We start from the raw sequence: 13115 nt of genomic DNA, 5'->3' as shown, positions 1-13115 counted from the left end.
CAATTAGGGTTAGAAGAACTGTTGCCAAACATATAACATGCTAGAAATATTAATCCAATCATAGACTCTTATGCATTTACCTATTTAAATCGAATTTTTTTTTTGGGGGGGGGCCGTATACTAGCACAGTAGTAAATGCATTGCTTTTAGTGGAGGGAAACGTCCGCTTTATGAATCCAATAGTGCCTCAAAACGTCTTTTACTTCTTATTTAAATTCTGGTTAGCATTTAATGAGGTCTTTAGTGCTAAGTCTGCATGTGTTAACAGTTCAGGGTCATTAGCTGTATTTCTCTTCCTTTTGAGCTCTTCAGAAACTCATTACCATGCAGATGTGAGGGACATGTTGCGCGGCAGGCGGCTGTAACAGAATTTAAGATGCACAAACACGTTTAATAATGGCAATCTCAAAGGAACGGGTCGTTCCTACAGCTACCGTACCTCCGTAATTTTTGGGGCCTCAAATTACAGGGACAGCAATCATAATTAATGACCCATGAAGCCGTGTTCACACACAGGCAACTTACTTCCACTGAACAAGTATGTGTACTGGTGGTATTTTGGCGTCTCTCTCTATCTATCTATCCCAAATGTCTCATTCTTTTCATTCTTTTTATTCCAGACGTGATGCATCTCATATTCCATCCCAAATATTCCATGGCCAAATTCAATTCCAGTGACTCTGTGTCCCAAAACTGCATGTAAAGTCATTATCACATTTGAGCATAAAAATAAAAAATAAACATGAAACATTTGCATGTTTACTTATTTAAAAGTATTTTTATATCCCATTGGAACCTCAACAGCATAATACAGTGGAGGTGCAATATCATAAGCATTCAGCATCAGTGACGTGAAATGGAAAATGACTGGAAAATAATGACTCGTGTATGAATGACCATTGGATGAATTCTACAGATGGACTCTCGTCAATCATTTACCTTACAAAAGGCGCCTACAAACACGCACCAACACAAACACACACATTATCTCTGAATTGTGTGCAGGGAAACCTCCCTATAAAAGCTCCTCCTGAACGATAAGTACATGACAAACAGAAACTCAACACGGAACTCCGCTGTCAGCTGCCATGAACCTACAGCGCCTCTCCTCTCTGCTGCTCTGTGTCGGTGAGTTTTGTTTTCTCCATCCTATTCTTGACCCGTCAGCCTAAGTGTTGACACGGGAATGGAAAAATTATAACAACAAAAAAAATTTTTGAATTGTGCTTTCCAGTCCTGAAAACTCCAGTCCTTAAAAATGCATTAAATCATAAAATGTTATGTTTTGTTTGTGTGTGTGAATATATGTCCTCATTATGCTTTGTGGTAAAATATTTAGATTGCTTAAAAATGATTCCTTTTGATTGCAAATCCTATCAAATAATTTAAAGAAATCCCTGAAAGTAACAACTGGAAAAATCATGAGAAAGTGTGTGAAACTACAACATGCTTAGTGTAATTTTTTGGCATTTATTTATTTACTTACTTACTGTATTTGAATTTCACTTTGACTTGACTCTAGGATGGTAAACTTCCTCCAATCCTAGCATGAACTCTCTAGCTGAGTGAAGTATAGATAGTGTGTTTATGTCTCCAGACAGGCTGGGCTGTGAGAAATTGATTCGGCTTGTAGTAACATGCCTCTGAATAGCTGTGAGCTCCGGCTTTTCCCATAGAGGTGTATGCCAAAATGCCACACATTTTACATCTCGGCTGTCTGTTGTCATGTTCAACGTCACAAAGCGCTTATTGTTCATTGCAAAGGACAGAGTATTAGGGCGTCACACTGCTGTGTTAAATATATATATTTAGCTTTCTGAAATAACGTTTAAAAGGTCATCCCGGAACATAACAATAGGTGTGTGTGTGTTTTTCTAGGTGAGGAATTTCTTTGACAATTAAACGTAGGATTCCAGTCTGTAGGAGTGTACAGATTTACTCACATTCTCGGTGCAGACTTGTTTGACTGCAGATCATGCCTGTGATAAAAGGGCACATACGCCACTTTAAAAGGTCTGAATGTCATTGAATTACCAAATATCAAAGTGTTCATTAGTAAGAAAGCGAAATATTTGACGACAAAGTTTAAATTGTAAAACAGTTTATTTTTAAACACTTTTTGTTAGACTGGTTGAGACTCTCTTCACATCGTGATAGCGATCAATAATAGAAGTGGTCTAAAAATATTTCTTTTTACATTTGTCTTCTGTGGAAGTCTCAGGACCAAAAAAAGTTCGTCCAATCATTGCATTTGGTCTGAATGTTCCCCTGAACACCTGGTCATGCAGACATCGCACGTCATCAGTGCGCTCCATGAGACTATGCAGAGATGTAGGGTGTTTCTCAAACGGAAAGCTGAATCCTAGTGACGCTGCGTCCTTCCTAGTCCAGTCATTCTGAGGCTTGTAGGCTAGAGTCCGCCTCAGCAAATAAACACTAGAATGAGGGGATGATGACGGTAATGTGCATGTGCGAGTGCATGGCTACTTCACACATGTTCCTGCCCCCTTCATTTTGGAAAAATACTTTGTATTACAAATCTTTATTGTACAGTGAATGACAACCGACTGCAGTCTCCCAGTGGCTTACATTATTGTCAGTTTAGCAAAACAAAAGATAACATCAATGCTTTAATGTCCGAAAACATTCATTTTGTCTTATATTTCATTATAAACTCGGATAAGCTCAGTACCGACTCCTTTTCCGTCAGTTTATTTCCGTGAAATGGAATGTGTGCGAATGATTGTGGGTGATTTAAGGCAGTGAAGGATACATCCGATGCATCCTTCAAAACAGGCCGAATGAAGGACGCAAAACGAAGGCTGGCTTTCTAGGATCCTTCAAATTGAGATGGCCTTCAGCGACATTTGATGACGCGGCAGCCGAGATATGCAGCCTTCCACTTGAGAAACACTCGTAGACAGACAGACAGACGCTTCCTGAACCAAAATAATAAGCTCATGCTGCGTTCACGTCATGTCATAACCATAATTACGAGATGGCAACCCGTGACGTTCACGTCCTCAGACTCGGATTTATGCTTTTCTGTGTCAACACTATCAACACCGAAATTAATCTGTAAGATGTTTACGTTCATTAGTATTATGTTATGTGCTTTTGTTTAAGACGAGTTAGCTTAACATCGTCTCTCATGATGCTTTGCAGACTTTGCTGTGTGCGTTCATGTGTTTTAAAGACGTGTTCATGTGCTTTGGAGATGCTCTGAAGGGAGGGTGGTATCTTACGCTCTCAAAGCTAGCTTGCTATTGCTAGCCTCTCTGAAATTGCCTTTAATATAGTTGTATATTAAAGGAATATGCCAATAATTAATATGATGGAGAACGGAATATGTGCAGTATAAAATAGCATGCAAAAAATACAATTACTGTTCGATAGACTAGATCAATTTATTATCAATTATTGCCACACACCCAGGGCAGGAGGAATTTGCTCCTGCAATTTTCAGACAATGGCACCTTAGATTACTAAGAGGACATCTAATGGATACTTCTTGTTCCTCATCTTTTTTGCACGTTATTCCAAACAAAAACATGCCTGTCTTAATCTTTTCATCAAAACTACCCCACCTATCCGACAGCGTTACCATGGCTTTAGTTTCAGCCAACAGATGCTGGCTGTGTTTCAGGATGGGAGTAGTCCTCCATGTTCACATCAGGTCTGACTCCATTCTGCATTATAACGCCCACTTGTCTTGATCCCAATTAGTTCCTGATGGATAAATCCAAGTTCCAGCCTACATTCTTTCTGGCTGAGTATCTTGAATTAATAAAACATTACAGAAGGGGTTGCGGACAGCTTAGTAATGGCTTAGTTTTATGTTGTCGTCATGTATTTCTCTAGAATAATCTGACATTAAATGAAGACTTCAGTAGTAATTGATCCTTGCAGAGATCAATATAGCAACCTTTCGATGTTGACGTCAAATAACTTCTTTTGCTGCATTTCTGCCCTTTTTTAACTGACTGACACTGTAAAAAAATATTTTTTGAATCTTTAACTAAAACAGATTATTGGAGTAGCCATTTTACAAGAAAATACTGTTTCAGTCTTTCTACTTCAAAACTTCACATTTAATTCACTGTGTTACTTGCTGTTTCTTTGTGATTGATTGTGATATGTACTACCAATTTCCGAGTGAAAATGGTTTACACCTTTTTTTTTCAGTGTAGAAATTAACATGACAAAGACATATTCAAACCCACATATAATGTGCGTCCTGCTCAATATGTAGAAGAACTCACACCAACAAGACCACCAGTTTTTCTCACGTCATACATGTTATTATACTGTACATTTTAGCATGAATGGAATGCTATATTTAGTTCCTAAACTATGTATTTTGTAAAAAGAACCAGGTAAAAGGTGCCCAAACAAGAAAAGGAGACATAAAGGACTCTAATTGTGTATTGTAGTTGCAGCAGGTGCAATGTTACCTCATATAACCTCAACATTTCCACTCGCTTATGTCTTTCACTCTCATTTTCTCTCTCACACACGACATACACAGCTAGTTTGCTCAGTAGAATATTCATGGGGTGTTTACAGGATGACTCAACATTAACCGCAACATTAGAAGATTAACCTCAATTTAAAAACCGTAATTGAGGTTAATGTGTCATTGTAATATAATGAAGTGTTTGATCCTGTTATTATTTGCAAACTGGGCCGAAACAGCATTCCTCACACACACACACACACAAAATAAGTTACTACACTTCTAATGTGATATAACAGACTGTGATTCATTTTGTGTGCAGCTTGCAGTGCAGTTTTCACTATAAGAACAGCAGCCGCTCACACATCTGCGCTGGATCATGTGACCGTGATGTCATCATCAGGGGAGGGGCTTCAGAGTGCCGTGGGTGAAGATTTGGAATCTGATGATGATCAGGATCCATCAGGAATGTTCAATGATCCATCTTTGTTTAAAGGTACACTATGTAACTTTTTTTTGTTAAAAAAATGTACGCTGACTTACCCTGATTCACTATGGTAAGCCTATTATAAGTGTTTATATTTTTTTACGTTTTTGTGGGAAAATACGTAGGCCTACAGTACATACGTCACTCGCCTGTGTGTGTGTCTCGTCATACCCATAAATAGAGAAAAGTTGCTCAGGCTACTTTGACACATGGGGCCCTATTTTAATGATCTGAAACGCAAGTATCAAACGCGAAACGCAAGTAACTTTGTTGGTGGATCTCGACGCAAATCTAAAATGGGTTGGTCTGAAGTAGCTACACTACTCATAGGTGTGGTTATTCACTCAATGTGAAATAAACCAATCAGAGCGACATCTCACATTCCCTTTAAGAGCAGGCGCGCTTGTTCCATGGCAGATTCCTATTATAACGGCGGATTTGCCAGCAGTGGTTCACAGCCGAGAAGACCGACGTTCTCGTCAGGGCTGTAAAACACAGAGAAGTGACATTGTATGGGGATGGAGAAACCCACCCAAATTAGCTTCGGTTAAACAGGCGTATAATAATTTGGGTAAATGTGTAAGCTAGATTTATGCCTATTTTTTCACATCTTCATGGACTCCACAATGATTTCCCTCGTGTGTTAATATTTTTCCTTGTAAGAATGTAGCCTATGATTTGCAAAAATGAAAACTGCTGCTTCTGTGTAAATGAGAGAATCAAAGTGTATGCGCGTTGTGCACACGCTACATTATGGCCAAGCATGCGCCCTTAAAATAGCATCTGAATATCGCGCCACTGAAAATGCGCCACCGACTTTAGACTTGGTTTTTTCCTGGTCAGTGGTGGAATTGTTTTCTGAAACTGCAAAATAGCACCAGGGAACGTTTGCGCTGGAACACGCCTCCTCTTTTCGATGAACCGCCCCCGGGAGCGCAAGTTCACTCCCTAATTTACCGACGTGCGTCTGTGGAGGGAAAAGTCCGCTGTGCGCGGGTGCAAAATAGGAATGATACATGCGTCGGTGTACAAAGTCAATTGCGTTGGGTGCAAGATAGGGCCCACGGAGTGCTACCGCTAAATCTCAAACCTCTGGGGAATTACCCGTTTAAAAAAAACACAGAACAGTAGTTTGTTTGCTGGCAAAAAGAGAACGCGACAGAGCTCATTATATTGATATGTTATATCTCTTAAGCCTGTGAATGTTTTATGAGCAGTATGATAACCATATTCATCCACACAGTCACACAGAGCCGAAACACAACCAAATCAATGTTCTTCCGCAAAATCAATCCATGTTTTCAACCGCTAGAGGGCCAAAAGTTACATATTGTACCTAAAGGTCAATTTACTTGTGAAAATCTCCCACAGACTTTGATTATGGGATTATGGGATTTTGATAAGGACATTAAATGCATCATCTATGAACCACAAAGGTACACATACACCGTTTTATTATAATAACAATTACTGGGTGAATCTCACTAAAAGTATAATCAGTTCATATTTTACTCTAAAAAAAAAATAAAAAAAGGAAAATATAGATTGCACACTCAGTACCAGTCCCTTTATCAATTTCAGCAATACGGCATTAATGGCAAAAAAATTAAATAAATTAATTTATTTCCAATGCAAATGAGTAAAGTAAACTTCTATAATACAAACTTAAATTAATTGCACGCAATACAATAAAATGTTGTGACAGAATGTTGAAGAATTGTGCTGCACTTGCTTAAATGAATTCAATAAATTGATCAAGCAGCAAGTGTAGAGATATTTGGTGAAAAAGATGGTAATGAAAATCTTTTAATTAAATAAATAAAAGTATAGAAAGCAAATATTCTCACGCACATCAAAGTCTCTCATGCATCTTATGTCTTTCAGTAGCCGAAGTCAGTAGAGACGAGCAGAATCAAAAGCGGTCCGGGCGCAAAAAGAACAAAGGACGAAAAAAGAATAAAAATATCACTCCTGTTCAGCCGAATCACACATCCAGTCAGAGGAGCCACAGCACCACCGCTGACCCCTGCCTGACCTCTCACGTGGACTACTGTATCCACGGCCACTGCACGTACCTGCACGGCCTCAGAGAGCCCGTCTGTGTGTGAGTGACACACAACATCTCACACATGTGCACTCAAATAATCAATATCAGGCAAATGTTGGATTCAGTTTGTGTACAGCATTGAATGTATGATGGTTTCAGATGTAAGAGAGGTTATGACGGAGAACGCTGTGGGATCCAGCTCCTTGAGACGTCCCGAGACGAGAACAGCACTGAAACGACCCACACCGCGCTCGTCATCATGGCTGTCGTCCTGTCAATCATCAGCTGTCTAGCTATCCTGGTTATGGTCTGTGTGCAGTAAGTACGCACTACATACAGAATACGCTTGCTAAATATTCAATACACCCACACTCATTCATTTTCACTCACAAAACACGCCTGGGTTATAATAAGCACCTATTGTGACAGATTTATACACCAGCAGTTTGGACACTCCTACCCATTCTATATCATTATTATTGTAAATCATACTAAGCCATCAAAACTATGAGATAACACAAATGGAAGTATGGAAATTATGTAGCGACCAAAACGTGGGAAACAAATCTCATTGCTCATACCGGATATTTATAAAGCAACTTTGCGTGGTGTATCTTGGGAGGCTTTTGAAGGAATTCACATGTATTCTGGACACTTTATGATGCTTGTCTTTCTCCACTGTCCAGTCCATCTAATCCATTTTTAAAAAATAATTTCAATGAAAACTTTATTTTTGTGAAGAAATTCATAGGCTATGTAAGCAAGCACTATTTATATTTGTCTATTAAATTAATTTCAAGCATTTACGCAAAAACCTGTGCATCAAAAGGTTTTTATATGTAAGGAATGTAGTGACCCAGTCGTTCCTATTAAGATCAGGACCCCAACATGACAATATTACAGTAATATTGAATTACAGTAATATATTAAAGTTCTCTGAGGTCATTTTCACTACATTACAATTGAGACGCTAGATGGCGCCAGGATGTATTACAAACAAGAGAGCCCTCATTAAAGGGATAGTTCACCCTAAAGTGAAAATTCTGTCATTAAAGGGATAGTTCACTTTGAAATTAAATTTTGGTATGTTTTAGCTTACCTCAAGGGCATCCAAGATGTAGGTGTCTTTTTTTCCGCAGTAGTTTCAATTTTGATATTTTTAGGTCAAACCGTTCTTGTCTGTCAGTCATATAATGCAGGTCTATGGTCACTGTATCAAAGAGCATGCACAGAGTCCAAATTAAAACAATTCCCCATCGTCCAAATTAAACAATTCCCCATCGTAAGTACACATTGATGGCCTAAGACACGAAACGAGCGGTTTGTGTGAGAAAACGAACAGTATTTATATCGTTGTTACCTCTTGAACACAGCCGCGTCCAAATGATCTGAGGGCGCGGGCGGGTATAGATATATACACTAGACGTCGCCTTGGCTACGGTTTCGTTCCAATGAACTGCAGTAGCGAAGGCGACGTCTAGTGTATATATCTATACCCGCCCGCGCCCTCAGATCATTTGGACGCGGCTGTGTTCAAGAGGTAACAATGATATAAATACTGTTCGTTTTCTCACACAAACCGCTCGTTTCGTGTCTTAGGCCATCAATGTGTACTTACGATGGGGAATTGTTTAATTTGGACTTCTCTGTGCATGCTCTTTGAGACAGTGACCATAGACCTGCATTATATGACTGACAGACAAGAACGGTTTGACCTAAAAATATCAAAATTGAAACTACTGTGGAAACAAAGACACCTACATCTTGGATGCCCTTGAGGTAAGCTAAAACATACCAAAATTTTATTTCAAAGTGAACTATCCCTTTAATTACTCACCCTCATGTCGTTCCAAACCTGTAAGACTTTCGTTCATCTTCGGAACACCAATGACGATCTTTTTGATTAAATCCGAGAGCTTTCTGTCCCTCCATTGACAGCTACGCAACTAGCACTATGAAGTTCATAAAGATATATATATATATATGTGATAAAAAGCCTTAATTCAATCTGTTCATCATATAAAGCGATCAAGTCTCTTCAGAAAATGTGGACTAAACCACTCAATTCATACGGATTAGTTTTTCGATCTCTTTATGAACTTTTTGAAGTGTCAAAGTAGAAGTTGTCAATCATCAGCAGACTTTGTTGTGTGAACGCGCATACAAGATTAATATTAAGTAAATTAGGTGGTAAATTAACATGCTTTTTTGTAAAAACAAACCACTTGCGTTCCTTCATAAAACTGATAAAGGGTTAAAAAGGTCACAGGGATTACTTTAATGATATTAATACCTTTCTGGGGCTTGAAAGTGGTAGTTGCGTAGCTGTCAATGGAGGGACAGAAATCTCTCAGATTTCATCAAAAATATCTTAATTTATGTTCTGAAAATGAACAAAAGTTTTACGGGTTTGGAACGACTTGAGGGTGAGTAATATGACGTCAAAACCCAGAAGACTAATTCGCCCCTGGTTCCCTCATGATTTTCCTATGGCGTTTTTCAATTAATGAGTAAAATAAAGCCTGTGGTAAACATAGGTTGACGATATATGGACATTTTGTTTTACAACGTAAATTACACACACCACCAATTCTGAAAACGCAAATTGCAGTTATGTTTATTTTTGAAAACGTATGTTTCTAATAAGTTCCTAGATAAGACAGTTTGGGCGTTGGGGTGTGAGTGTGTGCAGTTTACGTTCCTGAACGATTCTGTGATTGACCAGTCAGATGTTAGTTTTTAAAAAAATGTAAATTCACCATACAAGAAGAAATAACAACATTCAAATATTCCTACATTCAACTACCATCAAGTACATTGGGAAGCAATTACATTATTATCAAATAAGAGCTTTATTTCCTTTATTTAACCAGGAGAATCACATTGAGATATTATTATCTCTTCTTCCAGCGAGACCTGGTCAAGATAGCGGCACATAGAGTTTCACACAAAAGAATAACAATAAGACAACACCACAATTTACAACAATCAAAAGTTAGGTAAAAGCAAATCAATTAATACAATTACAAGTATCCTGTTCCTGTAGAACATTTTGTAAAAGACGTTTAAAAGGGCTTAAGGTTGGAAGTGCGTCTAAATTAAGAACATTTTGCAATTCATTCCAAGCCCAAGGAGCATAAAAGGAAAATGCACTTTTGCCAAATTCTGACTAAGAACTACTAAGACCTATTCTACACTACTAAATGTATTTAAGTGTCGTTTTGTTGTTATATTCCAGCTATAGAACACATCATCGCTTTCAAGCAGCTTTCCTGAGCTCCACTAACGAGAGAGAGAAACTAGAGAAGAAGAACATTATGGTGTGAAGAGAAAGTAAGTTTAAAATGTAAAATAGACTCAAGACACAATGTTATGGTTTCTCTATCATATTCAGGTCTCTAGTTATGGCTGTAGTCCCTTCTTAAAGGGATAGTTCACCCAAAAATTTCATTTAATTTGCTCGCCCTCAATTTGTTCCAAACCTGTATGAGTTTCTTTCTTCTGTTGAACACAAAGAAAGATATTTTGCAGAATGTTGGTAATCACACAGTTGATGGACCCCATTGACTTCCATAGTAGGAAGTCAATGGCTACCGTCAACTGTTTGATTGCCAGCATTCTTCAAAATATCTTCTTTTGCATCCAGCAGAAGAAAGAAACTCATACAGGTTTGGAACAACTTGAGGCCGAGCAAATGATGACAGAATTTTCATTTTTGGGTGAACTATCCAAGTGTAGTAGGCTACCATTAAAACATCTACAAACCCCAATTTCACTTTCACTTTATTTATTTATTTAACAGGGACCATACAGTCAAACATAGTTACAATACAAAGCCTGTAACTGATGCACAGCATATAGAGTTATAGCTAATGCTAATCCCTGGTTGGGCATTTCTAAGTACAGTCAGAATATTTATTTTGATCTGTGGAAATTGTTTTTGTTTCAGGTAGAAGTCACACTGATGTCACTGGTGTGGATTGCACTACAGATATATTGCACATAAGGTGCGTCTCAATTCGCACACTTGTACTTGTTGCCGTTTTGTAGTATAAACAGTGCGAGTAGCGTGTATGCACTAAAAAAAAAAGAAAAAAAATGAACAAGTGGACTTTAAATACCTGGATGAAGCACTTAATTAACCCCAAAAAAACGATGTGTGGAATATTGGACACTCAACTGTCGAAGCTTTAATAAGACTCAGATGTTGAATGATAAAATAACCATATAAAATCCTTGGCTGAGTACATAGTGCATAAGTACATAGTGTATAAGTGCATAGTGTATAGTGCGTCATTCGGTACGCAACTAGAATAACATAATAAACCCTATTGTAACTTATTGTTTTTACCTATTTATTAATATAATTTCCTTAGTATTTGTGTATATTTTGATAATAAAGTAATGTTTATTTGATATGCGATATTTATGTACACATATGAAATAAAGGACACTCTCATAAGATGTGTATCTTTCTTTCAGTCTTCTTTCCTTCCTTTTCTCTTTCTGTGAGTTATTATATAAAACATAAACCCCCGGTTACACAGACAAGGTTTAAGTCCCGTCCCGGACTAAAATGCATGTTTGAGCTGTTTTAACTGAAAGCAATATCTTAAAATATGTCAGGGCCATTGTTTTGTCTCAAGATGCGCACCAGTAATTTTTTTTTTTTTCGAAGGCACATTTATTAAAGCTACTTAAATGCTCTAATTGAACTAAGGCCTAATCCTGGCTTAATAATCTGAGCCCTGTCTGTGAAACCAGGCCATTATGTCAAAAAAGTGAAGAGAAATTTCTTATATCAATAAGTGTTAATTAACAGATGAAAGCTGACATCCTTAAGCCCGCTCAGGTGGAGTCTCCAACGCCTCTCCCTGCAATTTCTTTCTCTCAATCATTTTTAATCCTTATGAGAACTGATGTTTCATAACATAATGGAAGATAATATAGTACAAAAATAAAAGCAGATCATTGTGGAAGTGAGATTGTTTGATCCGCTCGGCTCTCTTTGGTGTACAGGCTAAACAGGTTAGCCTTGGGCAGAGCAAGTGTAGATATATTCACTCAAACAGTCAGTCATCCATAGAGGCACAAACCAGGAGGAGAAGAGCAATGAATTAATGCTGCAGCCACTAAATGTAATCACTTTAAAGTCTTGCCATGCGAACAGGGAACGTTCTCAGGACCCCAACGTTCTGGCATTAAGGTTCTCTCAGTTATGGACAAACTGTCTTCCAGTAACGTTAATAGAACGTTCATTCAATGTTACGTGGTCTCTCTTTAATAACATTATCAAAATGTTAGCACAAAAACTTTATTTATACATTGTTAATGGAACATTCTTCTGAAATTATTACAGATGGACTTTTCAGAGAACATTCAAACGTAACGTTTGCAAAACGTTTGATAAAATTGATACAACGTTCACATAACCAAGGAAAAACGTGCTTAAAGCATTTTTAAAAACTGGACGATTCTGAGCACATTCAGAAAAAATGTCATCACTTAATGTGTACATTATCCAAATAGCACTTTATAATAGTTTAAAAATATTGCATGATATAAAACTTAACAGATGATTAGATGTAAATTGTAATTCAAGTAATTAGAAATGCCATTTTACTCTGATTCATATATTTGTGCCCTACTTATTCATGTTGGAATATGGGTCATTCCTGAGATTCAAATATTGATTACATCAAATATTCATGATTCATACACATGATTTTAGTAAGTAAATCTTTACTGAAACCATAACCATTAAAATGATTCATAAATGAAGTGGAAAAACTCAACCCTGTCTGTCACAAGTTTACAGTATAACCCCGAAACAATGAGAAATGTACAGATATGCGACAGGGGTTGAGGTTTTTTGCTCAGAATGGACACTGTTCCTTCTGAAGTGTAGGTAAGTAGACCATATCTGGCAGCAATGAAATATGTATATACTTATGGATTAAAAATTTGAAAAATAACCATTTTCCATCTTAATTGTATGTGATGGGGTTGACACTACCCTCCCTGACTATAATACGTCTCAAAAATATGAATATATGAATACACAAATAAATACTTACAATATTGGCAAAGATTATAGACACTGTGCACATTTTGTTAAATATTAA

General features: G+C 37.5%; 1 protein-coding gene across 2 annotated transcripts; it reads left to right on the top strand.

Annotated features, from left to right (window-relative positions):
• The first annotated feature begins 1017 nt into the window (after window positions 1-1017).
• Window positions 1018-11450, top strand: areg (amphiregulin). 2 transcript variants are annotated; one of them, XM_079871362.1, is made up of 6 exons: window positions 1018-1128; window positions 4779-4952; window positions 6831-7047; window positions 7150-7308; window positions 10229-10323; window positions 10940-11450. In XM_079871362.1, the coding sequence occupies exons 1-5, from the start codon at window positions 1089-1091 to the stop codon at window positions 10314-10316; spliced, it is 678 nt and encodes a 225-aa protein (XP_079727488.1). In that variant the 5' UTR covers window positions 1018-1088; the 3' UTR covers window positions 10317-10323; window positions 10940-11450. The 2 variants fall into 2 exon arrangements, with proteins under 2 accessions (XP_079727488.1, XP_079727487.1); XM_079871361.1 differs by having other exon boundaries at window positions 6828-7047.
• The last annotated feature ends 1665 nt before the right edge of the window (window positions 11451-13115 follow it).

The sequence above is a fragment of the Squalius cephalus genome, assembly GCF_949319135.1.
Source record: "Squalius cephalus genome assembly, chromosome: 5".
Classification (NCBI taxonomy): Eukaryota; Metazoa; Chordata; class Actinopteri; order Cypriniformes; family Leuciscidae; genus Squalius; species Squalius cephalus.
Note: the sequence above shows the minus strand (reverse complement) of the source record. Positions and strands in the feature narration are given on the sequence as shown.

Bases quoted from the DNA above. Each gene is read 5' to 3' on its own strand.
- areg (XM_079871361.1), top strand. From the start codon at position 1,089: ATGAACCTACAGCGCCTCTCCTCTCTGCTGCTCTGTGTCG. The intron at 7,048-7,149 runs GTGAGTGACACA...TGATGGTTTCAG, and splicing joins CTCAGAGAGCCCGTCTGTGT to ATGTAAGAGAGGTTATGACG. The intron at 7,309-10,228 runs GTAAGTACGCAC...GTTATATTCCAG, and splicing joins CTGGTTATGGTCTGTGTGCA to CTATAGAACACATCATCGCT.